This window comes from Taurulus bubalis, assembly GCF_910589615.1.
Source record: "Taurulus bubalis genome assembly, chromosome: 13".
Lineage (NCBI taxonomy): Eukaryota > Metazoa > Chordata > Actinopteri > Perciformes > Cottidae > Taurulus > Taurulus bubalis.
In genome coordinates, this window is record NC_136601.1 from 13854011 (window position 1) to 13880040 (window position 26030).

Here is a 26030-nt window from a genome sequence, read left to right on the forward strand (position 1 = left end):
GTTTCATAAGGAGAAATCAAACATGCTAGGACATAGAAGAAAAAAAAACAATAAGCAACCATTGCTGTCATACTTGAGAAAATGTGATCTGACAGTATAGTTTGTGAATAACACATTATTTAGATAGATTAGATTCAATTATTGTCATAGTACATACATGAAATGTATTCTCTGCATTTGACCCATCCTTAGTATTAAGGAGCAGTGGGCAGCCCTGATCGGCACCCGGGAAGCAATTTAGGGTTGGGTGTCTTGCTCAGGGACACTTCGACATGTGACCCACGGGGAGGCTGGGAATCGAGCCGGCGACCCTGTGGTTGCAGGACAACCACTCATCCCCATGAGCTACAGCTGCCATGGCCATGGCCATTTAGCGGCCAACATTCAACTTTAGAGGTTCTCTATACAGAATTCAGAGCATATCTGCCTTCACATAGCTCTCAATGGGTAGACGAACACGAACAGGCTGACAGTGTTTACCTGAGGGGGCACCGGAGTGAGCGCTACGTTTCTGCTATGGCGCCGTTGGTCGGGGCGGTGTCATCAGCTGTAACTGCCGTATGAGCACAGTGCAGAGAGATGGCCATGAGCGAGCCAATGGGGCACAACACAGAACCTCTGTATTTTGAGATTAAAAGAATAAAGGACACTAACATGCTAACATAGTAAAGGTTGTATGCTTAATTTGACAATGTTACATTCTAAATGTGTGTACAGCATCAGAATGCAGTATGGGACAGAGCTTTTGTATCCACTTTGAGAGAAAAACATGTATACACACAGTCAAGTGCAAGCATACACTAACATCACTCTTGCAAAAGTCAATGTGCAGAGCTAAGAGTCGTAAAAGTGTTTCATGTTGAATGCTAATGTGGGGAGTCGGGACAACTTAAGGCATAGCAGGACCTCCCTACAGCCTAAAATGTGTCTTCAAAGATCTTACTTTTCTAGACAGCTCATTAATTTATCATGATAGCCTCTGGACACACACACACACACACACACACACACACACACACACACACACACACACACACACACACACACACACACTCACCCTTAGGAGAGAAAGGAGAGAGGCAGTGAAGGGTGTCATTTCATTTTGTAAATCACTCACTCTGTTCTTGCGTCATAGCAATTTTAGTTTGAATTAAGACGCACAGCCACAGAGAAAGTGAAAAACAGCTAAACGGGTGGTGAATGTCCACTGACGTGCAGTAATACAATCTATTTATATCCCTCTCTTCTTCTCATCCCTCCATCTTCCATCTCTCTCTATCTCTCTCTCCATGTTTGTGGCTTGTCACTCTCCGTTCCCTCAGCTGTAACCATTCTTACACTGCTTCACACTGCTCAGTCTCCATTTTTCAATCTCACAATCATTCCCCTTTCTTTTATCTCAGCCCCCCAAGGCACAAAGCACATACCCTGAATTGTGATTGGATTTTCACATATGCTGCATGTGTGTGGTGTGGTGTGTTCTTGATGTGTGTCTCATGATGTCCTATGGTTAAGAAAACATTCTTGCACATGCGCTACTCTGAAGCTCTCCTTTCCCTGAATGTAAGCAGTCATACGATTGTTATTGATTTATTTCATTTAGCAGCCTAAAGGTGACGGACACCAAATGCCACCTTCTCCTTCATGTGGGCCAATAGATGCTTGCCCAGGATTTACTTTTTAATTTGCAGATAGTGAATATCCTTTTGACCAACCTTATCTAACATGCAGGTTTTCAATGATAAAGCCAAGCCTGAAGGGCCCGATTTTAAAATGTATGACATATCTTGCAGCTGTTTGGTATTCAAGATTACGAGCACACTGACTTCACTAAACTGGTTACACCATTTTAAATGCAACACAGATACTATATATAAGTCATACAAGAATGGAACTCCCTCAATACAAAGGTCAAACATGGAAGAAATGGAAATGATGTCTAAGGTCAGTAAGTGCACCGAAATGAAGTACATATTCTGTTACTTGTTTTTTTGGAGCCTGTCTAAACATACTTATGTGTTATAATCTTCTTATATAACTTATAACATAAGTTATATGCATTCTTAAATAACCATGACTACTTAGAATAACTGACAGTATTATAATGCATTATAACAGTAATTATACTGCATTATAATGTATTATAGCTATGGACATTATAATACACTATGATCCTTGCAAAAAAAAAGTGAGTGACCACCAATTATGGAGATGTATTTTACTTGACCTTAGAAGTCTAATTTCATGATGTGCTATGCTTATTGTAATAAAGCATTATGGATATTTATGAATAGGGGAAACACTGCCATCATAGAAAGTGTTGCCCATACTTTGCCTTCATACTGTGTACCTCTTCACAAAGTAGAACTGGTAATTTTCTCCCTTGTTTAATTGATTGCTGATGTGATGACCTTGGGGGAGGCCTGTGTGAATGGTTATATGAAAGCAGGCATTATCAATACACTTTAGTGGTTTGACTGAACAAACTCGGCATTATGAGATTCACTCCTTGGGGACTTTATAGAAGCTCCCATCTGCTGACTGATTATCTGCTCAGCCAAATACTGAATACCAGAACAAGCCAGGAGGGCGAGGGCAGGTTCACACCAGACACACAAGCGGCTTCACTCAGACACTCGTCCTGGAGGAGTCAGAGCTGTGTGCGACTACGGATAATATTATGAACCCAGACAAGGGGGCGGTTGATGTTCCGACGTGTGTGGGACTTGTTGTACTCCTCAACAAGTATAAAGCAGAACTAGTGGTTATTTACCTGGTGGATGAAGGAAATAGTAAATGTTTTCAAGACACAGAGATAAGCCCCGCCCCCTTTCCCCAGCGATGGTTGTGATGGTTGCGAAAAAACGGATTAACCACAGAGCGAATTTTTCACCTGCGGCGCGATATAGGTGAAGTGGCGTTGCGAAAATTCGCAACTGTTTTGGTGTGAACGTGGCATGAAAGAAGGGTGAGAACTGTGCGGGCTGAGACTGAGCACAAAGGGTTGAAGCTGAACAATTAGTGACGGATTAGGAGAGAGAAGGTGGAAAGGCCTGGCAGGAATTGTGAATTGTAGTAAAGTGGAAGTTAATCAGCATTTGGAGCAATCTCAAAATGTGGATGAGGAAGTATACCGAGTCAAAAAAGATAATATTTTGTATCTGGTGCCATTAAGTTATTATCTTGTGTGCACAAGGGGGGCTTCAAACGATTGAGGTGCTTAATCACTTGTGAAGTAGGCTTTCAGGATTTGCTCCACTCCACCAAAAATGTTTCCATTTAACTGATAACATACTGAAAGAAAAGACACCCAAGTGCTGGTTTGCAAGCATTTAATTCAATTTCAGTAACATTTATTTTGTAGCCCAAGATCAGTGTCACAGGACCCTCGCATCACACATAAAGGTAGGAGAATGGAAACGCACACACTTGTAACTCTGATCCATTTGTTTTTAGCATATTAAGATCAAAGTTTTGTTCATAACATTCATAAATCATTTTGAAAATGTTGGCAAGATAAAATACTAATCATTGTTTCTGTTGACTACTGTTATGTAAATATACTTTGGAGAGTGCAACAAGACTACACAGCTCTTCTGTTTAACCTGTGGCATTCCTTTGTTGCTTCCTTCCCAAGAAGAAAATGATAATAATAAATTGGTTATGTGTTCACACTTTTTTCCTTTTTTTTCCTTTTTTTTATTTTGTATTTGTTTCACTTTTTGGGCTTTCAGGTGGAGTTGTTACCTCGCAATATTTTGAATTTTTATTTAAATACATCCATTTTCAACAAACATATTGCATAGTATAGTATCCGGTGAATGGCAATGCATTTAAAGTGTGCCTTTAAAGTGATCATAAGTGGATCCCTTATTTCAGCTTTGTGGGATACAATCAAGCCATAGTATAATTGCAAATGAGAATGATTGTCTCAATGAGGTTGACATATCTCAAGTAATTTACCAAACAAAAGGTGTCCAAGCTCCTACAGGTGAGGACCCACGGACAGACAGACCAGCAGACAAAAGGCAGGAGAAGTGGTTTGAAGCATTCAGTGGCAATGGTCCTTTGAAGAATGCTGTGTTGTCTGTAACCTATTGTTGAAATGATTTACCTGTTTAAATTCTGTTTTAAGGAAAGTTTCTCTTCACTCCTGTCCTTTGTTCCATCTTTCCTCTGTCCCTGTCAGAATGAATACCGTAAACTGTCCATGCAGTGTAAGGACTTCGTGGTGGGAGTGTTGGACCTTTGTCGGAACACAGAGGAAGTGGAAGCCATACTGAATGGCGACGTGGACCTGTGCCCTCCAAGCGCCTACAACCGACCCAGCCTCAGCCGTGTCATACTGGCCATTAAGTACGAGGTCAAGAAGGTAAGATGGCCAACAACTACCGGATGGATCAACCGAACCAAACTAGTGTTTGTTTAATTTGCAGTTACGTTATGAAACTGCACAACATTCAAAACCTTGAAATCTTGCTAGAATGTATTGACAAAATACAGGAGCACGTATGAAGGACAGATAAAACACTGCAGTGATGGTTGTTCAATCAGTTTAAAGTGGCCTATTAGCATTCTCAATGTCAAAGCAGGAAGTAGTGTGACATTTGCTTAGTACAGGTGACGAGGAGGTGGATGGTATTACATAGTGTTTGGACTTCAACGCTCTCATCTTGTGTTGCTTTGCTTTAACCATGAAAGCGATCTTCTCTGAACCTAGCCATACCCTAAAGCAGGGATTCCCAACCTATATTACCATAAGGCCCACTTCTCATTGATAAAACATTTCAGAAGACCACCTTGCCAAATAAATGAGAAAAAACATAATATGACAAACAATGGTGAAAACAATATACCGGTAGCTGGTTTTAGCTGTATGTGTAATGCCACTGTCAGCTGTAATGATCATGAGTAAGCCTCTTACCCTCACCCATCGCATACTGCCTTTACTAATCCAAATATAATGTATTCAGAGTCACAGTTTCCAAGAAAAATGGAAATAATACAATATTTACAATAGTTAAAGACATGCTGCATTGTAGTAAAAAGCATACAGTTAAACAAGATGAGCGGACAAAATCTAAACACAGTTTAGTTAGTTTAGTTTAACACAGTTATATGAGAACATTTAATTATTCCATCGATGTGGTGCTCTGAAGGAAACAGCAGCAGTTTTGCACAGTGGGCTTGTGCAGTCCTCCCTTGCTGCTCCTCTAGTAGCTCTGCTTGCAGTTGATTTGAAGTTGATGAAATCAGACGGAGGAGGAGGAGCTAAATCATGCATGATCTTATAAGCTAGGCAGACATTTTTGTGTGTGATGAGGTTTTACCAGCTAAGGAGATTATATGTGTTTATACTCCTGTCTTCAAGCTTGGGCAAGCTGACATAACCCTGATGATATCACTATGATATAATGGGTTATTTTTTTAGACTGGCAACCTCCTCCAAAGCCACGAATACATTATTACAACTCTTGTCACAAGCTGAGTACTCCTCATGACAAGGAAAGAATATTCTGATCCAAATATTCCCATAAGTTTTGAAATGCATTGACAAACTAACAATTTTGTTGATTTGATATGAGGACTTGTTGGCAGAACTACATATTCAACATGCCAAGAGTCCTTGAGCAAGGTACTTTATCCATTGCAGCTACAGTAGCTGACGGTTCCGATAAAGGAAGACAAACAGAAAGACCTCATTCTGCACTGTAGGTGGATGAGTAAAGAATCACATCAGTCTTCATTTGAAAGAGGTTTGTGTTGTGTGTTTCACTGCAATGTTTTTCATGTAAGATGTGTGTGTGTGTGTGTGTGTGTGTGTGTGTGTGTGTGTGTGTGTGTGTGTGTGTGTGTGTGTGTGTGTGTGTGTGTGTGTGTGTGTGTGTGTGTGTTTGTGTGTGTGTGTGTGTGTGTGTGTGTGTGTGTGTGTGTGTGTGTGTGTGGTGTGTTTCTTCTGCAATGTTAAGCTAGTGTCATTGAGCCTTTTTGAGCACATACACTAGTACTTTCCGTACTTCCCTCAGAGGGCCCCATGTAAACAACAAACTGGCCTCTATTTCAAAGAGATAATCCCTGCTGAGCAGTGAGTGTTTTTACTGTCAAACCAAATGCCTTTTCCCCCATTCTCCCAACCAGACTTGCTCTCTCTCCCACGCACGCACGTACACACGCACAGTCTGTTTGACATTCATGTGCTGCACGTTTTCTCTAATCAGGTAAATCCTGTGTGTGTGTGTGTGTGTGTGTGTGTGTGTGTGTGTGTGTGTGTGTGTGTGTGTGTGTGTGTGTGTGTGTGTGTGTGTGTGTGTGTGTGTGTGTTGTGCAGTGCACAGCCTGTTTGAGCTGTGTGTTTTCATCCTGTACAGGAGAGCGTGACCAATACTCAGGGCGCTAATTACACAGAGTTAGGGAGAGAGGGAGGGATAGATTGCCATGGCAACCAGGTGAAGCCTGACTGTGTGTAGTGCATGTAGCTAAACGCAGGGAGGGGTCATGTCATAGGTCATTGGATTGATAGATTGGTCACTGGACACCAGTGGAAAAGTATGTTAACTACCATTTAGTGTGCAGGGGGAGTTTAATGTCTGTGTGTGGGTTCCCTCTAAATGTAGAAATGATTGAGTGCACATGCACACATTGCGTGTGCGCATGCGTGCGTGCGTGTGTTTGCATCAGCGGATCGGAGCTGAGGTTGCCAGTCGTCATTTCAGATACATGTTCTCTGAATGTGATGGCCGAGTCTGATTGTTGAAGAGGTGGGAAGGATTGATGGAGGGAGAAATCACAAGAAGCTAATGACAATCAAGGGAGAGCAGGTGTGACCGAACGTAATCTGCTGCTCAGATCTTACACTAAAATCAGTCCACACTAATGTTTGATTGTTACACTAGTCAACCTCCTACTGATCATCGATTGCTCTGTTGTCCACATCCTTCCTCCAGCTGGAACAAAAACATCCATCCCTTCCTTCCTCAATAGACCGGTGGAGGCTTTCATTTATCTCCTCCTTTCTTGGAGTAAAGTCGGCAACAGAGGCTGAAATGCCAGACCAAGCCTTATCTAATAAAGCAAACATGCTTCAGTAATTAGTATAAACATTCAGTGCCTCTTATTTGCTGCCTGCTTTCCTTTTGCATAGTGTATTGTTAATTGAGTTTACAACCTGCTTGTTGACATTTTCTTGTTAAATGAAGCCAAGTGGCAGCCGTGAATACAAACATAATATATTTGGATTGTATAGGTGTGCCCCAAATTGAAAAGCAGCCTGCATGCTCATTTATTTGGAATTAATTGACCACCAGAAGCCCTCCTCATGAATAAAGTATATTTTTTAAATGTATTCATTTGGTAAAGCCTGCCAAATTAGCTACATTCATCCTTTATGTGACTATTGGGCCATGTCAGTGTAGCTTTGGACTGACACGGTGTTTGCTCAATGTGCTGTTTTATGAGATGAGAAAATTAGTATCACTTCATTGAAAATGGTTGATCTGTAATTGCTCTCCTCTTCCTCTCTCTTTCTTTCTTCTCTCTCACTGTCATTGCCCTGTGTCCTCATCTCCTCTCCCTTCATTCCCCATTGAGTTAAATGTCTTGTCTATGTCTCTTTCGGCAGTTCGTGGCCCATCCCAACTGTCAGCAGCAGCTGCTGACGATCTGGTACGAGAACCTTCCCAATCTGAGGCAGCAGTCTGTGGGGGTGAAGTGCTGGACCGTGCTAGGGGTCGCCGCCGGACTGCCCTTTCTGGCGGTGGCCTACTGGATAATGCCATGTAGCAAGGTACGAACACATATGCTCTTGAGCAACGCAGACACACAAAAAGTATATTTGTGCCATTTATACAAATTTTACAAGCACCTATTTTTCCTAACCCTCTGTGTTACAGTGCATGACTGTGACAATAATACTGAGAGTCTAAAGCCCTCAAGCAGACCTAGACAGTTTAAAGACTCATTAAACACAATTCACTATTTAGTAAGCTTGGATTCACCTCAGTTACAAAGATTATATTTCAGACAAACGAGGAATTTGGTTTGGCGGAAGGTGCATACATTAGACATTAGACACTAGACGAGACAAACAACAATCAACGACAGCAACAGTGCAATGATGTCTAAATCAGATAAAGATAAAGTGCTCAGACAACAGATAACATTAATGTAAGTGTATGTTAAAGTGACGTGTGTGTATAAGTTAAAGTTAAAGTTAAGTGTATGTGGCATGAGTGTTTAAATATGAATTGTGCAGTGGAGTGACCGGTAGGAGAAAGGAATAAAGAATAAAAATAAATGGTCCGAAAGAATGGTCCGAGAATAGTCCTGTGATAGAGTCAGTCAGTGGGGAACCCGGGCTCTATTGATGAGCCCGACTGCTGACGGGAAGAAACTGTTAGTGTGGCGTGAGGTCTTAGTCCTGATGGACCTCAGCCTCCTGCCAGAGGGGAGGGACACGAACAGGTTGTGTCCAGGGTGAGAGGGGTCAGCTGCGATCTTTCTTGCCCGCTTCAATGACCTGGAAGTGGACAGGACCTGGAGGGATGGCAAATTGCAGCCAATCACCCTCTCCGCAGAGCGGATGATACGCTGCAGCCTGGCCTTGTCCTTGGGAGTGGCTGCGGCATGCCAGACGGTGATGGAGGAGCAGAGAATGGACTCTACGATGGCAGTGTAGAACTGCACCATCATTTTCTTTGGCAGGTTGAATTTCCTCAGCTGCCTCAGGAAGAACATCCTCTGCTGGGCCTTCTTTGTGATGGAGCTGATGTTCAGCTCCCACTTGAGATCCTGGGAAATTGCATGTTTTACGATGAAAAGATGCAAGACTTGACAGACAATTCTCCAAAAACTGCTACTGCATTCTATATTCCACTTCTGTCAATCCATCCAATAGTTGTCAAGATATTTCTCTCTGGACCGAAGTGTTGGACAGACAGACAAAATGACTAGCAGGGCGAGAAATATACGGATTTCCAATTTAAAAAGCACTGTATAATCAGCATTTGAGTATATGGCCCTGAGGCACTTTATTACATTCTGTTAATACTCCATCAAGTACATTATAATCTGTAAAGTGACACACACACACACACGCCCGTGTACACACACACACACGCATGCACACAGGCTATGAGTGGAAATCTGCTCATTAACCTGGATAATCCTTTATCTCATCAAGTGGTTGTGTGTGTGTGTGTGTGTGTGTGTGTGTGTGTGTGTGTGTGTGTGTGTGTGTGTGTGTGTGAGTGTGTGTGTGTGTGTGTGTGCGCGCACACTAAGGTAGATGTAAGGACCTTTGAATGGTTCTTGTGAAGTAAGACTTATGAATTAGTCATTTTGTAGAGAGAGAGAGCGAGAACAGAAGGTGAGGTAATAAAAAAAACATTCAATGAAAAGAATAACCTAGATAAGAATGTGACAGCAGCTAAACAGAGACACACAGATATATTACATGAGTGTGATGATGACAAGACAGTTGCAGGTTGCAAAGAGAAGGCTTTGATGTGTTTTGGTTGATTATGTGTAGTGTGCCCTCACTAATCATGTCATTTTGCTCGGCTCATCTCAGCAATTGCTGATGTCTTACAGCTCATAATGTTCTCTATTTTTACGGTGACACAACATTTCATATCAGCGGGGAGAGATAAAGAAGATATTCATATGTTTGTTGTTAAAAAATGAGTCTTAATCATCGAAGGTAGACACAGAAGACACGGATGTAATTGCTTTAGAAATCCCTTTTTAAGAGACACATATGAGATGTGCTTTGGAGTGATGGAAAACAGATGCGTATTTTGATATTGAATGTTTCTTGTTGATTGAAAAGGGGGAGAAATGGGGAAAACATGCCGAGCATGATGAGACAGGTATTGGAAGATGCCCACAAGCACACTTTCAGCCCTCACTGAGAAATAATCGAATAAGTTTAAAAACAAGCTGATAAAAAATGTAGTGTACGGCTGTCAGGCTTCCCTCCTCCTCGAACAAGAGTCATCCGTTTGTCAGTTATTACATGTATACTGCTTCCCTTGAAGCATCAACTTGTATTATTGGTAAGTTAAATATTAGTGACTATACTATATTTAACCAAGTACTATAGTGCAAGTTTGAGATACTTGTACTCGTACTTTGCAGATAAATGTCCCTGTACACCCACACAGGTGTTATTAATGGCTACGGCTGAGTAGACCTCTAGTCTGGTAGAAGCCGGGAGAAGCTGTGCTGGGAAATACGTGATTTAATCAAACTATATGCGCCACGAATGATGATTGGAAAGGTGCCCCACCCTAACAGGTTAATGTATCCTCATCCAAAAGGTTCTTATGATAATTCCAGTTCATTAATTTTCATAGGTAAAGCTACAAACGCTACATGAGAACAGCCTGAACAGGTACAACAAAATCCAGAGAGGAGTGAAGGAGATGTTAATCAAGCACAGCACTAATTAGGCAACATACATAACAAAAAGAGTTGTTGTGTGGGTTTACTTTCAAGTCATGATACCTGTTATTACTTATGAAATTGAAAACATTTCTATTGATTAAACATCCGCTCCATCTTTTCCAGCTGCAACATTATAATGCTACTTATACTTATGAGTAGTAACAAACAATAGCATATCATAATATAACACGTACAGGGTAGACTCGGCATGATGAGTACATTTTTCCAATATTAAGTAAATAATCTATAGATATTCTTCTACCACAGGATTCAGTACTTCAGTAACCCACATAGACCCGCTTTTATCATTTGTAGGAGAGGGGGATCTTTAGAGGGAGATGGCAGGTCAATGGTGCCATAAGTGATGTACATCCTCTGAAAGCTGGGAAGATTAGGTTGAGGTGCAGTTAGGTAGTGCATCAAGTTGTTTACATGAATGTGAAATAAAAAAAAATTAATTAAGTAATTGATTAATATAAATTGAGAAAAGAAAAAGTGTAAAAAAAGTTTAGACATTTTTTATGGGAATATATGATAGCCATTCACATGTTCACATAAGTTGCAACAATGTTTGAGTTGATAGCATTTATTTAAACAAGCAAAAAAGTATTTTCTTTAAAAAAAAAAAAAACACATTGAAACACTAAGACCTTGAGGAACACTGTAGAAAAAGCATGTTATGATTCAGTATCAAAAACTTTTGACATTTGGAGATTTCTGCAAAAGTTGCATTTTTATGGAAACTGCCTGATATTTTCTCATTTTTAATATACCAAGGAAATCCATACATCCTCTGAATGCCCAATGTATTTGTTTGTCGTTGTATAAGTATAATGAGGTTGCAATGAACAGGTCATTTCATACAGTGACGTCAGTGTACAGTGAGTTTTTTTCAAGTCTGAATCTCAACGGCTACTATGGAGACACACATTATCACACATTAGTACAATTGGGCTCATTGGATCCACTTAGCTTTTCAGTCATACCCATCCATCCATTCATTATCCATAATGATCGCCAAAATGTGGCCTATTTGGAGCGTTATTTAGCCTCCTTTGACACGCTTGGTACCAATGAATTCATTGGGTTGTCTAGTCTTACACATCAATATCTTCAGTAGCTCTGAGACTGAGCCCGCTACAGCTTCTCAAGGACAGTCATTTCTCAGAGGTTTAACTCACTGACCTTAAAAATTTGACATGTACAGAGACAACCTGAACTTTACTAAATATTGTAGTTCTCATACCAGCCCTACAATTGTACTTCCATTTTTTCATTGTTGGGTCACCGTTGAGGGTCACCGTTGAGGTTAAGGTCAAAAGCATCCATGTGTAATTCATATAATACTAGCTGTTTATTCTTCAATACGGATAAATAATTAGATATTGCAGATTGTGTGAGGCAACTCTACCAAATACTAAAAGTGTAATGCAGAAATTATAGGGAATCATTTATGATAATTACACCAACCATTGCAATCATTTTGACAATGATATCTGACATTTTTTTCTTTTCTAATTGAACCCCCAATTGTATTGTGTCCATACTGCAAGAACTATGAACTACAAATGCTCTTTACATGCTGTTTTAAGGGACTCTTTTTAGCTCCTCTTACAAGAGTAGGTACTCTCCCAGCACAAGAGGAATCGTAAGATACAGAAGTGTCTGGTGATTAGTGAGCCAATGCAGCACGGGAGCTCACACAGTTGCACAAAACACCCACTGAGCCATAGAACAATTCAACAACGTTGTCTATTCATTCATATATTACAAATAAAGCCAAGAGAGCTTGTTACAAACTTGCCACTTGCTGATCTCCCAGCTGGAGATGTGAGCGAGTGTCGCCTTATGTCACAAACAGAAAAATAGTCCTTGAAGGTATGTAGTTCTCCAGCGGCCAGTTCCTCTGTCCCCAGAACTGTTGTTGCGTGGCTTGTCCGAAAACGCCTATTTCGGAGAACACATACTCTATCATGTATGAGAATGTCCCCCTAATCATAAAGTGCAGATACGATATATGTACAGTATGACAGAAGGTCCATGCCCATATTCAGAGTGGATGCCTGTCTGTACACACCAGGCTAGCTTCTCCCAGGGGAAAAGATATTCAGGAATAATAAAAGACACAGCAGCTCCAGTCTGGCATTGTGAGATTTCCATTTCTCACCAAACGTCTTTCTTTTGGTCTGTGTGCGCCTGTTCTAGTGGCCAAGAGGGAAGATCAGCTCTTGTCATCATAAAAAAAAGAAACCCATGGGTTTTGCAGTCCTCACACAGCAGTAAGCCTGATCTAGGATGACCATCTCATTTAAGGGGTGAAATGGATCAGCCTTATCAGCACAGAGGCAGTGCCGTCCCAGTGGCAGGAGGAGGTTTAGAGGAGCTTTGGCAGGGTTACGATTCACCATACAACCTCACATGGTTTAGTAGTGTGTGTGCCATGAGGGCAGCTATTGAATTTGATACGTCACTGTGCATGCAGAGAATAAAGATGGCCTGTGGGTAGCTAATATTGAACACAGCAGGTTAAGAGAGTGGCAAATGTTGCCGTGGCATATTTTTGTGGAGACATGTTGAATGCTCTTTGTGCAGCAGCACCTTTCATTACATTCTTCCCATATGGTGCATTTTCACAGTCTCTGCTGATTGTTTGGCATCTAGTTACTCTGGCATTATATTCCACACTCATGAATCACAACAGCTGCCGTCTTCTAATATGGTTGTTTCGTGATGCTGTTCCGATTTTGATCTCTGGAGTCCAAAATCTGAGGAACTGTGCATGAAGCATGAACACTGATTATCTCAGTAAATAAAAACAGATGTTTTGTTTGGCTGCAATTTTACACTTTGTTTAACTGTTACAAACTGTACAAAAACTAATGTTGCAAGTTGTTGTATTGGCAAACGCAAATGAACAAAATCATTATACAAATATGACAAGTGAAAACGTTAACGTGTTGTCATTGTACTTTGCAGTGACATGAAAGGGATTGACATCAACTTAAATATACCATGTGTAGTTATTGACCCCTTGCAGTGCTATGCAGTTTTATTTATTATTTTATAAACACACATTCCTGCCAACGGTTTCACATTATTTCACTGATCTACAGGTGGCATTAATGCCCAGGACGAACAGCCATGAGCTAGCAATGGCAAGAAAGAACAAGACCACTAGCCAAGAAAACATGGATGTTATGTTTACGATGCAGGATTCAACATGTCTTTGTTTTTAAAAATTTGCTTTACAAATGATTCATGAAAAACGTAATGCATTCACCACATTTTTTAGAGCTCAATTATTCACACAAGGTGATACAAAACATTGTGTGTCCAAAAGACAGACCAACAAAGTCAGCAATTACCTGGTGGTCATGGTGGAGTTTTGTATTAGGAGTTGGTTGAGACCAAAACAGAGTTAAAAGCAGAACGAATATTGAAAATAGTTCAGAAATACATTGGAATGTGAACGTTGCTGCATGTCTTTAAATCTTTTCATCAATACGTTCAGCAAATCAAGTTGGTTGAAATGTCAGTACTGTATTTACAGCTGGTTGCGCTGCCCCCAAATGTGCACAACTCTGTAAATGGGTGTTGAAACAAACATTAATAATCTCTCTTTAACCTTCATTCATTATTTGGTCTTTAGTAGTATTTGGAAACTACAGATGCACAATGGAATCTATTTCTCATTATATCCTCAATCTTCTCACTTCCAGCTTGGTCAGATCCTGCGAAGCCCCTTCATGAAGTTCATTGCTCACGCTGTCTCCTTCACCATCTTCTTGGGTCTGCTTGTTATCAACGCCTCTGACCGCTTTGAGGGTGTCAAGAACCTGCCCAATGAGACCATCACAGACCACCCGCGACAGGTGTTCAGGGTCAAGACCACACAGTTCTCCTGGACAGAGATGCTGATCATGAAGTGGGTGTTGGGTGAGTCTTCTTCTCACACACTAATTCTCACACACTATGGCAGTGTTTAAAAATCTGCACAGTTGCAGCCAATTAAAATGCAGAAAGATAAGTCACTGTCGATGCAGATTCACCATCATGATAAGAAATAACCTTGATACAGAATGGTCAAGGCAAAAGGTTTCTTGATGGATTTCCTTAACATATGTAGCATATGGATGTAATGTATCAATTGGCAATGGAACAATTCATTCTCTTTTATATTCCAAAGATCAAATAGAGGTGTCCTGGTTTGTTGCGGCACAGGCCAGACTTGTTGAAGCAGTGGCCATGTTGAGTCCTAACGACAAGCTGAAGGGAAAGAGGAGAGGAGGTGCTGAGGAAATATCAGCGGGAGGGATAGAGACCAAAACAAAGAAAAATGATGGAAACATGGGGGCTGTTGGAGGACATGGATGGAAGTTAAGGGAGGGATGGAGTGTACGGCGTACGACAAGACAGGCATGAAGAAAAAGATAGACGGCTGTGAGACAAAGACATACGCAACAGATAAATCGCCCATGGCCATATCGGTCAGACCTCAGCTGCTTCCCATCTGCTGATGTGCTTCCTTTCATCTACAAACACACACATTTAATAGCATTATGTGAGTGGTCTGTATATGTCGGTGCACATATGCTCCTGTTTTTGTTTGTTTACGTGTAGTGGCACCATTCTTTGCCGATCAGCGGTAATTGTTGGCAGCAGGTGCGTGTGTGTGTGTGTGTGTGTGTGTGTGTGTGTGTGTGTGTGTGTGTGTGTGTGTGTGTGTGTGTGTGTGTGTGTGTGTGTGTGTGTGCAGAGAGTGGTGGCTTAGGAAGAGCAGAGTAATTCTAATTCCAGCAGCATGCTTTGAAGGCCCGGTAATTGTTTCAGAGATGATACTGATCAGAGCGCTTTTTCAGTAAGCAATTTTCTCCTTGTTTTGGCTCCAAATAGAGAATGGCGTGTGTGTGTGTGTGTGTGTGTGTGTGTGTGTGTGTGTGTGTGTGTGTGTGTGTTCACACCTGAGCTGTATAAAGCTTTTTTGTCAACATCTGTGTATGTGAATCTTTCTTTTTGAGCGTTACATTTGTATAAGTGCTTGTGAGAGCCTTCGTGTTTATTTATTATTTAAAAGTGCTTTGTCAGTCATAATTTCTTATCATAAACATCTCATCCTTTTCCTCTATTCGCATATTAAGCCTGTCTTCCTAAACATTTTGGACAGAAAGTCCGGAGCAGAACGTATTTTCAATGATGGTGATAATAGGAGGGTCATGGTGTGAGTTAAGGGCACTAGTGTTTGCATTTAAGCACACTTTCCTACATATTGGCTGTACTGGTTTTAAGATATAATTGCTGAACGTATAGCCTTATTTTAAGATGATGGCACTAGAATTTGCTTATTCAAGCACATTTTCCAACATATTATGTTTTAAGTATACTGTATTAGTTTTTTTCTGGAGCTGTACTGGTTAATCTTTGGATTCTTTGAGACTAGATATTTTAAGTTTTTACAAAATCTTGGCTAATGAAATGGTCCTGTTCTATTGGCAGATCCCTTTGTCTTTAAAATATATATTTCCATATTTCTTTTGACTTTTTTCTTGTTTTTGAGACCTGACTTTTTGCAGGATGCATTTATTTGTATGTCCTCCTTCTTCAGGTATGATTTGGTCAGAATGTAAGGAGATCTGGACCGACGGGCCCAGAGAGTACATCATGCACCTGTGGAACGTTCTGGACTTTGGCATGTTGTCTATCTTTGTGGCTTCCTTCACGGCACGCTTCATGGCATTCCTTAAGGCGTCCAAAGCCCAGCAGTATGTGGACATGCACGTACCAGACGAAGACATCAGCAACGCCTTGCTGCCCGCCGAAGTCGCCTACTTCACTTACGGTGAGCAGTTAATAAAAAAATGTGATGGAAGGCTTTGAAGTACCAATTTCTCTGGTGTGTTTAAAAGAGATTGCTTTGATGAAGTCTGAGTTCCTGTATGTGGCGCTCTTTTCTTTGTTTTCTCTGCCATTGTGACAACTACTATTCATGATAGCTAAACACCTCTATTTATGTTCAATCTAAAATGTATATATATATATATATATATATATATATATATATATATATATATATATATATATATATGTATGTATATATATATATATGTATGTATATATATATATATATATATATATATATATGTATATATATATGTATGTGTATATATGTATATATATATATATATATGTATATATATATGTATGTGTATATATGTATATATATATATATATATATATATATATATATATATATATATATATGTGTATATATATGTATATATATATGTATGTGTATATATGTATATATATATATATATATGTGTGTATATATGTGTATATATATATATATATATATATATATATATATATATTAATTCAGCTCCACAAAATGTCAAACTTATCTACCAAAAACATGGAACAAGAAAAAGGCCTGTATAAGATAAAATATGAAAACTTTCATGAAGTATTTGTGTAAAAATGTCATGAATAAAAACCTGAGCTGGGACACTAGATGATGAGGGTGTATTTGTCATTTAAATAAGCATGCCATTATTGCATACTTAGTTCAACATGTTCACACATATTTGTGCACATGTTCTCCTGTTTGAGCCTTGGCTTGACTGCAGAATACCACATATAATTAGTGAAATTGATGTATGTAAGTAAGTGCAGAGATATATACCAAAACTGCTCTGCAGCATAATACAACCTGCTTCAGGCTGCTGGACTGTACACTTCTCAGTGCTGTCATCTGGTGGTCTGACTCTGTCATGACATACCAGTACCGTAAATAGATGAAAATGTAAATGAGGAGTGTCAGTTATGTTCATGAGCCGTTTTCCATATGTCTCAGAAAAATAGTCTTTCTTTCTTTTACTTTTTTATGTTTTTGGTCTTCACTTAACTCATCTCTTAACTCATTTTGTATCTAATTGTTTCATCTAGCTGCGTGTCTGTCTGCCTCTTCTGCTGCACCTCCCTGTTTTCCTCTCTCTCTTTCTCTCTCTCTCTCTCTCTCTCTCTCTGTCCTTACTTCTCCTTGGACACACTACCCCTTTTCCTTCGCCATCCCTCATCCCTATCCATCATCACTGAATCCATCTTCTTACTGTATCTTTGCCATAATTCTACTCATTAGGAACATCTATTCCAAACCAATTGAGTGCAGCTGGCAATATTTTCAATACTATATATATATATATATATATATATATATATATATATATAATCAATTGGATGTCAGAAAAGGTTTGTCATTCTAAATCCACAAATGCAGCTGTGGATGATTATTAGAAATGTAATTTCAACAGTAATTTTGGAGCTACACTTGTATACCTAATGCATCTGGATTTATTTAGAGTAAAATCTGAAATGGGCACCTATTGATTGTTCAAATTGGGGAACAAGTTTCTTTTGAAATCAGACAATTACAGAATGATCTCTGGTTTGATTCTGCAGTAGCTCAATCAGATGATACATTAACAGCTTACTCGGCCGCTCGTCTTTTTCTTTCTCCTCCTTCAGCCAGGAACAAGTGGCGCCCCTCAGACCCCCAGATCATTTCAGAAGGCCTGTACGCCATCGCTGTGGTGCTGAGCTTCTCACGCATCGCCTACATCCTGCCAGCAAACGAGAGCTTCGGCCCATTGCAGATCTCACTGGGGCGCACGGTCAAAGATATCTTCAAGTTCATGGTCATCTTCATCATGGTTTTTGTGGCCTTCATGATTGGCATGTTCAACCTGTACTCGTACTACCTGGGAGCCAAGTACAATCCTGCCTTCACCACGTGAGTAATGCATGGCTGAGATAGCAACTGGGATTAGATGTTGGTTATGTTTAAACATAAGCATTTACATCTTATACAAACACCAGCTAATGCTTTCAAAACACAGTGCAGCTATATGGAAGCCCTACTCTGATCGTAATTTATCAGAATTAATAGAAGAGAAATCTACTTTGCTATAACTCTCACATAAACATGTTCATTGTTTACTGGAGAAAGGGAAGTAAATTTGAGATATAGTTGATCATTTGTGAGGTGTCAATTGCAGATTCTGTCTGCAATTGGTATAATTTAAATGCCTAGATGATTTTGGATTTTTTTTATGTTATTAAATTAATGATGAGGCAAAGCACCGCTGCTTATTGAGTTGTTTTAGGTCAATATGGATGTGAGAGTAAAAAGAGTCTCAAAAGTTTTGGATTCCAGTCCAAACTATTTGGTGAAGTTTCTTCGAGGCACAATAACTTTCCCATTGTCCAATAACGAGCCAGGTTACGGGCTGTGAATTTTATCGACCAACTCTGATCTGTGAAGCAGGATTTAATACACCACTGAAGTGATTGACAGTAATATGATGGAGCCCATTGCATCCAAAGGACAAAAGTCATCTGTCTGTGTGCTCACTAGTGACTTTTGTCAAAGGAACGTTGACAATTGCCACGGCGAACATTAACCCTGTGTAAACCGCATGCCTCAGGCTCTGGCTCACATCATTTAAATCATTGGTGTACCCCCTGTGAAATATTCTTTCAGCCAAGTACCTGCTCACTAGTGCAAAGCATTTTTGGCTGAAAAAGGTGTAATACACAGCGTTATGCTAGTGTTTTTAGGATAATGAAATTGAATAGCTTACTGAATATCAAATTCCCTTCATGAAGTTACACTTTACTAAATTACTAATGCATTTTATATATATTTTTTTTTAAATCTCACGTACCCTGGTGTTCCTTTACGTAGCCCCATCCGAGAACCACTGATTTTACAGCATTCCTGTGTGGGAAATGCTAAAATACATTCTATAAAGCTCAGCATCATCCAGCATATTTTCACATGCAGACTTCCTTCAGCATTGATGTGAACCATTCAACAATAGTTTTGCATTTTGTCCAAGTCTATCTTCATACAATATCCACTTTCCATATGTACATTATCTTCCTCTCCTTACTGGTTATGAAGTAATCTCTACTTTATTAAGGGGGTCAGCAGTCTGAGTTAGACAAATCAAGTGGGACATACTATTGTTGTATTTGATAATTGAAAATCCTCTAAGCAAAATAGGAATGCTAACCGTAAGTACTCTAAGTGCACTTAACTTGCTAAAGTGCTGCATTTAACTTCATTATAAGGGAGCAGCCATTTAAAATGGCCAATTGCACAATTTAACCGAAGAGTCAATTTGCACTTAAAGGCTGAATTGCTTAAAACCAGCCCTACAATGCCTTGCATCTGTTCTTTCACATTAACATCAGCAACAAGGAATTCTAGCAATTTTACTGTGGAGTTTTTTTACTGACAAGTGGTATATCAACCTGCTTGTAAAGCAACTAACAGATTAAATAAGTCCTGCGACACATCAATCTGAATATCAATGTTTCTGCCACCTTCCTTAATTGTAGCATATCTGTGGGTCTGCATGCTCATCCTTTCACATCAGTTGCAAACAGAGTGATGGATATTGTCTTATATTTATATAAAGCTATCCAGCAAGTCTGTTTATCATCATTAATCTCAAAATGAAAACACTCTCTGAGGTCTTTCACTGTCACATATGATAATTCATTTTCTCAGAGGAAGACATCTGCAGATTTAAATAGATGACATTACACCATTTCTGCTCAATCCAAGAGCAAAACATTGCATTACAAGTTGGTCTACTCTGTAATTACATTGTCATTTACTGTTCTCTTCTTTGTAGCAGTTATGATTACCGTACAAATTAAATCTTGCACTCATAGATTTTGGGGCACCATCTCCTTCTGGAGGAAAACAAATTAAAAGGAATTCAATGGGTTGATAATCAATTAATGAGTCTCAATATCTCAGAAGTAAGTTCTGAGCTCATTGACCTTTAGTTCGAGCTTTGAAAGAATATTAAAACGACTTAGCAATAAATGTGTAATTCATTTATAATTAAATTAAAGAATAAATTGATTAACAAATTAAGAGGGATACCAATTAATTAATTAACTTAGTTTCAAATTGCAAATGGGAATGATTTGGGATAGTGAAGGAAGGATGTGATTTCCTATAAGATACCGGCGCTACTCTAAACTATAAATGTAAATATGAATAATTCAGAGCGCTGTCCGACACCAACTCTTGATCATATTAGAAGATGTGAGTTTCCTACTTTGTGCCCCGTAGTTCCCGAAGACCTTGCGGTAACCTTGCGGAAACAGAGTCAGGAAACAGTGGTCCTCAGCTGGCTTCAGAGGCGCAACAGTGGGGCCTCAGATTGTCTATTCGTCATCTCACAGACTCAGGAAACAGATCCACTCCTTTGGAATCATCTGTTGGGTAACTTTAGTGGGGTTATTGAATAATTTGAAGACTAGTACAGTGTAATTCAGTCCTACTGAAAATAATTGTCCTGTGTTACATTTTATTATTTGATCTGGTAAGGGTCTTCTTGACATTTGTTGAAACGAGAGAGAGGGGGTGATGGGTGTGCAGTTAATCATTAAGTGTCTTCACATCGTGCCGTTAACTTTGTTATCTTGTCTTGAGATCTTTCTCTGAGGACTGTAGACCGTCAACATGTGTCACCTTTACTGACTAGAGTGACAGAGCACCATCTGGTCTGTGGGAAGAGTCTCTGAGAAAGTTTATTCACAAACCCCCCTGCGGGGATGAAAGGCCAGTTCTGAGACACCAGAATATCTCTGCAATACCTACCCACAGTGGTAGGCTGACTCTAAAGAGTTAAATCCAGCCGGGTTGGTCCAATTTTACTGATCAGAGTGGAAGACTATGCAGTTTATCATCTGGTTTGTTAAGGTTCACACTTCCACAGAAAGCTTGGACTCAAGAAGTCTCATGTAGCTTTGTCTTTGTGCAAGTTGAGTACTGAGTCATCCTACAAGGTTAGAGAAATAGACGGGTTCAAAACCAATCTGTACATTCAGTAGAGCACGGTGTTTATGCTCTTCTGCATAATTTACCCTTTTAATATCAGTGAAGAACACACAGTGTGACTTGAATGATTGCCCTCAGTTAATGTTTCATTAACAGGCTTTCCAACCATGACAAACTGCTTCCAGGTGTCAACATCTGTCTCCCCAATTAGCATAAACCTTGTGCTGTTTGCTTGTTTGTTGTTGCTGGTTTGGAGTACTCCCAGTAGACCACGCAGTGGTTTGATGCACCATAGTTTGCTTGCATGAGGATGAAATCCTGCCTTTCCCGATTTGTTGATCCAGTTATTTTCTCCACAATAGAACCAGGCTTTAGGATTAAATAAGATAAAGTCAGAGTGACCTGGGAGCATTGCCACCACTTTGTTGTTTAGTTGATTGGGATTCAGTTTTTCTGGCAGAATTCACCACGCAAGACTGCTTGCCTATCCATCTGTCTGTTCCTCTTATCTGGTTATACACCTGTCTGTCCACCTGCATGTGCTTGTGTTTGTATGTGCACTTGATACATATGCATTTCTCTTTAGCATGTGTGTAACTAAGCTTCATATACACACTATACATTTACACACATTTGCATTGCATAATCAGGTCAGCAAGCTTAGAAATTGCAACCAGAGAGTGAAGTACATTTCACACCTACAGCTCATATGCAACATAAAAGTAGATGGAGTCAGCTATCAGGTGCAATAACACCACATACCCTTATATCTTATATTTGTGCAGCCTCAGCTGTTTGTCTAAATGCACCAGATGTTTGACCGCCATCTTCCTCACATTTTCCTATCACCTGTGAGACATGTGAATCCTGGGAGCAATTTCCAAGTTTAGGATCCGCTGAACATTCACCTTAGATAGACTCACTGATCCTAAAGGTTGTGTGATCGGATTTTTAGTGGGAGTGTTCTAGTTCCCCATGCGGACTTACCCTGCACCTCTCTGCTGTGCATATACAGTATAGCTCCTCTGCTGAGCCGAAGCACAGGGGTCTTAGAAGCTGTGAGTTCTGCTTGGCTGCCCACATGGAGCCAAGGATCCAGGCAACGTGATGAGCCGACAAACAGAGCAGCGGTGTGAGACAGAGTTCCCTGACAGAAAAGATAGATAGACAGGTAGAAATCTTGGTCACAACCCGGGAGTCAGACATAATGAAGACCTCTCAAAAAGCAAAGGACAAGTATAGAAAAGACCCGCGCCCTGCAGATAGCAGTCCCTTATCGTCACCATTACGGTCATTTCCATCATGAATGTACAATCCAGCTCTGCACATTGTCTGCTTATCACTTGCCTCTCTTCTTTAGAGATCAACATCAAGGCTGATTTACAGAAATCTGCATTAACACACCCGTGGTGATAATAATAGAAAAGTTTCTGCTCATCTTAAAACCTCTGCCTGCATTTCTTGTCAGATTAGGGTTTTTTTTGCAAGACAATGTCCCTGCCTTTTCAGTTTCCTACTATGGCAATGGGAGCTGTATTGAGACAGCATGACAGAAAGCCCCTTAAATTATGTTGTTGTTGTTGTTGTTGTTGTTGTCAGTCTTGCCACTAGGGGTCAGTCATGCTCTAAATCTTAACAAGCCTGGAAATGTGCAAAGAGACGGTGTCATCCCTTTTCACCAATACATTGTGTATATGTGTTTTAAAGAATTTGCGGTCCCTGCACTGTGATAAATGTTTGTGTCTGAGCATGTTTATTTTTCTGAACCTACTCAATTCAATTACAAACTATAACGGCAATATGTTTAGTATGACTGTCAATGGTCTTGTGTGCAAATTGAGTACAAAAGGCTCGTCAATCCCTTTTCTCTTTTCTCTCTGTCATAGCATGAGAACATGTGCCAGAGTGGATGTGCGTGCTTGTGCTCAGCTCTTTGTGTGTTGGGGCTGTGTGACTTTAGCTATCTGACAGAGCTTGTTTGATGGAGGGCAGAAGAAAGGGTGGGTCTGATAGCTCTGATACAGGAAGATGAGGAGGGAGCCAGGGGTAGGTAGTAATGATACTCCAGGAGGGGCCACTCGGGCTGTGGGCCAGAGGGAGGGATGTGAGGGGAAGGACACAGACACGCACATTCACACATCACACTTCTCGCTCACTATGTATTTTGAGAGTCATATGCAATAACAGACGCTGAGGTAGGCATAGACAAATGTATGTACACATCAATTCACACACACGCTTATCAGGATTCTGAATTGGACAGCAGTGGTGGAGCAGTGGACCTGTCTCTATGAGAGAAAGAGAGAGAGAGAGAGAGAGAGAGAGAGAGAGAGAGAGAGAGAGAGAGAAAGAGAGAGAGAGAGAGAGAGAGAGAGAGAGAGAGAGAGAGAGAGAGAGAGAGAGAGAGAGGTGAAGGCAGTTCAGAGTAATAGAAAAATACATAAAATCTAAGGGAAAGCTAACGGTACTGTAACATATGTATATGCAGAGGATGGTGTTTTTGGCTTGGCTGTTTGTTCAGGCAAAATGTGGGAGAGCAGCCGGGGCGCAGAGACAAAAGAGGAAAACGAGGGAGAGGATGAGAGAAGGTCAAACAGACAAAAGCTCAGCCACACATGCTCAGCACAGGATTAAATGGCACTACATTTGTAACCATTTGAATAGGTGGGAAGAAATAATAAAATAACTTGTATATTATGTGTATATTTTGCCAGCTGTTGTATTTTACCCAGCAGTTAGTTATTAGTACTTTTTGCTTAACTGTGCTTTTTTATGTTGGTTATGTTTCTTTGGCAATATGAGCCTTTATAATGTATGTTTTTTGTCCTGGCAAGACAGAAGGCATATCATACAGCCAAGAACAAAACAAAACTGTAATACAATGCAAATGAAGAGGGACAGAGAGACAGGAGAGGGAGGGCAGATGGTTGAGACGGAGTCGGAGGGAGCAAACGAGAGAATGCATTAGCTCTGAAGGCAAGGCAGAGGTGCCGTGTTCAGCCTTTCCCAGTCAAGCACATCTGAATGACAAAATGAGGAGAGGAGACACATTGCAATTAATTTCAGACAGAAAAACAATACATCCATGTAGTGTGACCAATATGGGCTCTTAAATGTCATTGCTCGAACCAGTAGCTTTAGAGGTTGTGCCAAAATTTACATTTTCTTTCAACAAATTCTTCCATTACGATGACAAAGGATTTCAAACATTCAATTTCCCTCTTAGTGAGACGTAATCCCTCTGAAATAGCACTGAGGCCATCATTGAATTGAAATTCATTCCTTTAGTTGAGAGTAGGGAGATCTCATATGGTCATGGCAACTCTTCACTAATGATCATTAGATCATCACATGAAGATGTAATGAACTATAAAGACACTGATTCCTCATAGTAGCTTTTTAAAACAACGGGTCCCTCAAACTGGCTTCTAATTGTCTGTTAACCAACGTTAGCTCCATGAGTTTGTTTGAAAAACCTATCCCTGGCTGAATCTTTAATGTTTCCAACTAACTCCCAATAATATGAGTCTTAAATATGCACATACTTGAAGATGTGCTAAATGCAGATGTCCAAGACAAAAAGTCAGCCTTCTCACCAGAAGAGAAACCATGTAAAATACATGAAAATAAAGTATTAGTATTTGCAATTGCTGTATTTCACTGTAGAGGGTAAATGTCCCAGCATTATAGAACAAAAATCATATTATTTCTTTACAAATTAACCATAGACACATTGTAAACGTATATATCAGGTAGCAGGTTTGGCTGTGCTTGCTGTTGTGTAAACTTCCCCAAATCATTTTCTTCTTGGTTTTGTCAAGGCCAATAAAGACACCAGGGCACAAAGGAGGGCTGCACACTCTTAACCTCGGAATTAATATTTTATTTCTCTTTTTTAAGGGATTGTTTTGATCTGTAAGATCATCCCCAGGCCTGAACCTCCTGTGTGCCCTGCAGTTGTATTGTTTGTCCTGCACCTCGGTATCTCTAATAAAGACTCCCTGGGTATTGCCTGACTGTAGACCCATGCACACTGCCTCGATATGTGGATAAATCCTTGACACATTACTGTAGATAAACTATAATTCAACATTTGCTGTTCTATAGAGGGGTTTGACTGGCTGATGTCACACATGATTATAGATTAGAAAACTGTATTACTCCCCAGTGGGGAAACTCATTTGTCACCAAAATTCATACAGAGAACAACAGACAAAGTCCACATAATAGTAGCCGAAATCAAAATCATCCCAACGCAATGCTGATGAAGACGGCACAGATTAACAGAGACAGAAAAACAGACCGCAAGGGAGCAAACAAATAAAAAAGTTGATGTTGTGTTTCATTCAGTATCAAAACACTCTCTAATTGCTCTTCTTGTGGTGTTGTACTCCCTGCTTAATAAGAATTCTCACAAGTTGCCTAAAGACACACATTAAAACGGCATCCTTTTGTGTTTCTCTCTTTCTGCCTCATTTTGTATTTTGTTACTAAAAAATATGCATACACTTATAAACAGACACACTCATGAGAAACACACATCAGTATTTGTTCATTTTCTTCCGTTTCTTTTTCCTTCTCTCTTTTTGTCTTTCTATCAACAAAACACGCAGGCAGGGTAGCCAGCCAGCATCTCTCAGGGGCAGCGTTCATTCATTCATTCATTCATTACAACTCAAAGTGGGCAAGCCCCTGCTGTCGCCATGGTGACAATCATTTTGGTGCGACA

The 26030-nt window shown here is 40.1% G+C and overlaps 1 protein-coding gene across 2 annotated transcripts in view; it reads left to right on the top strand.

Annotated features, from left to right (window-relative positions):
* trpc7b (transient receptor potential cation channel, subfamily C, member 7b) overlaps positions 1–26030 on the top strand; it is a gene marked incomplete at both ends in the record, with an annotated part of 47338 nt that overhangs the window by 11381 nt on the left and 9927 nt on the right. For both annotated transcript variants that reach the window (XM_079228906.1, XM_079228907.1), the window contains 5 exons: positions 4190–4372; positions 7619–7783; positions 14163–14379; positions 16046–16279; positions 17965–18229. In XM_079228906.1, the coding sequence (XP_079085032.1) occupies positions 4190–4372; positions 7619–7783; positions 14163–14379; positions 16046–16279; positions 17965–18229 (1064 nt within the window). The remainder of the gene's footprint in view (positions 1–4189; positions 4373–7618; positions 7784–14162; positions 14380–16045; positions 16280–17964; positions 18230–26030) is intronic.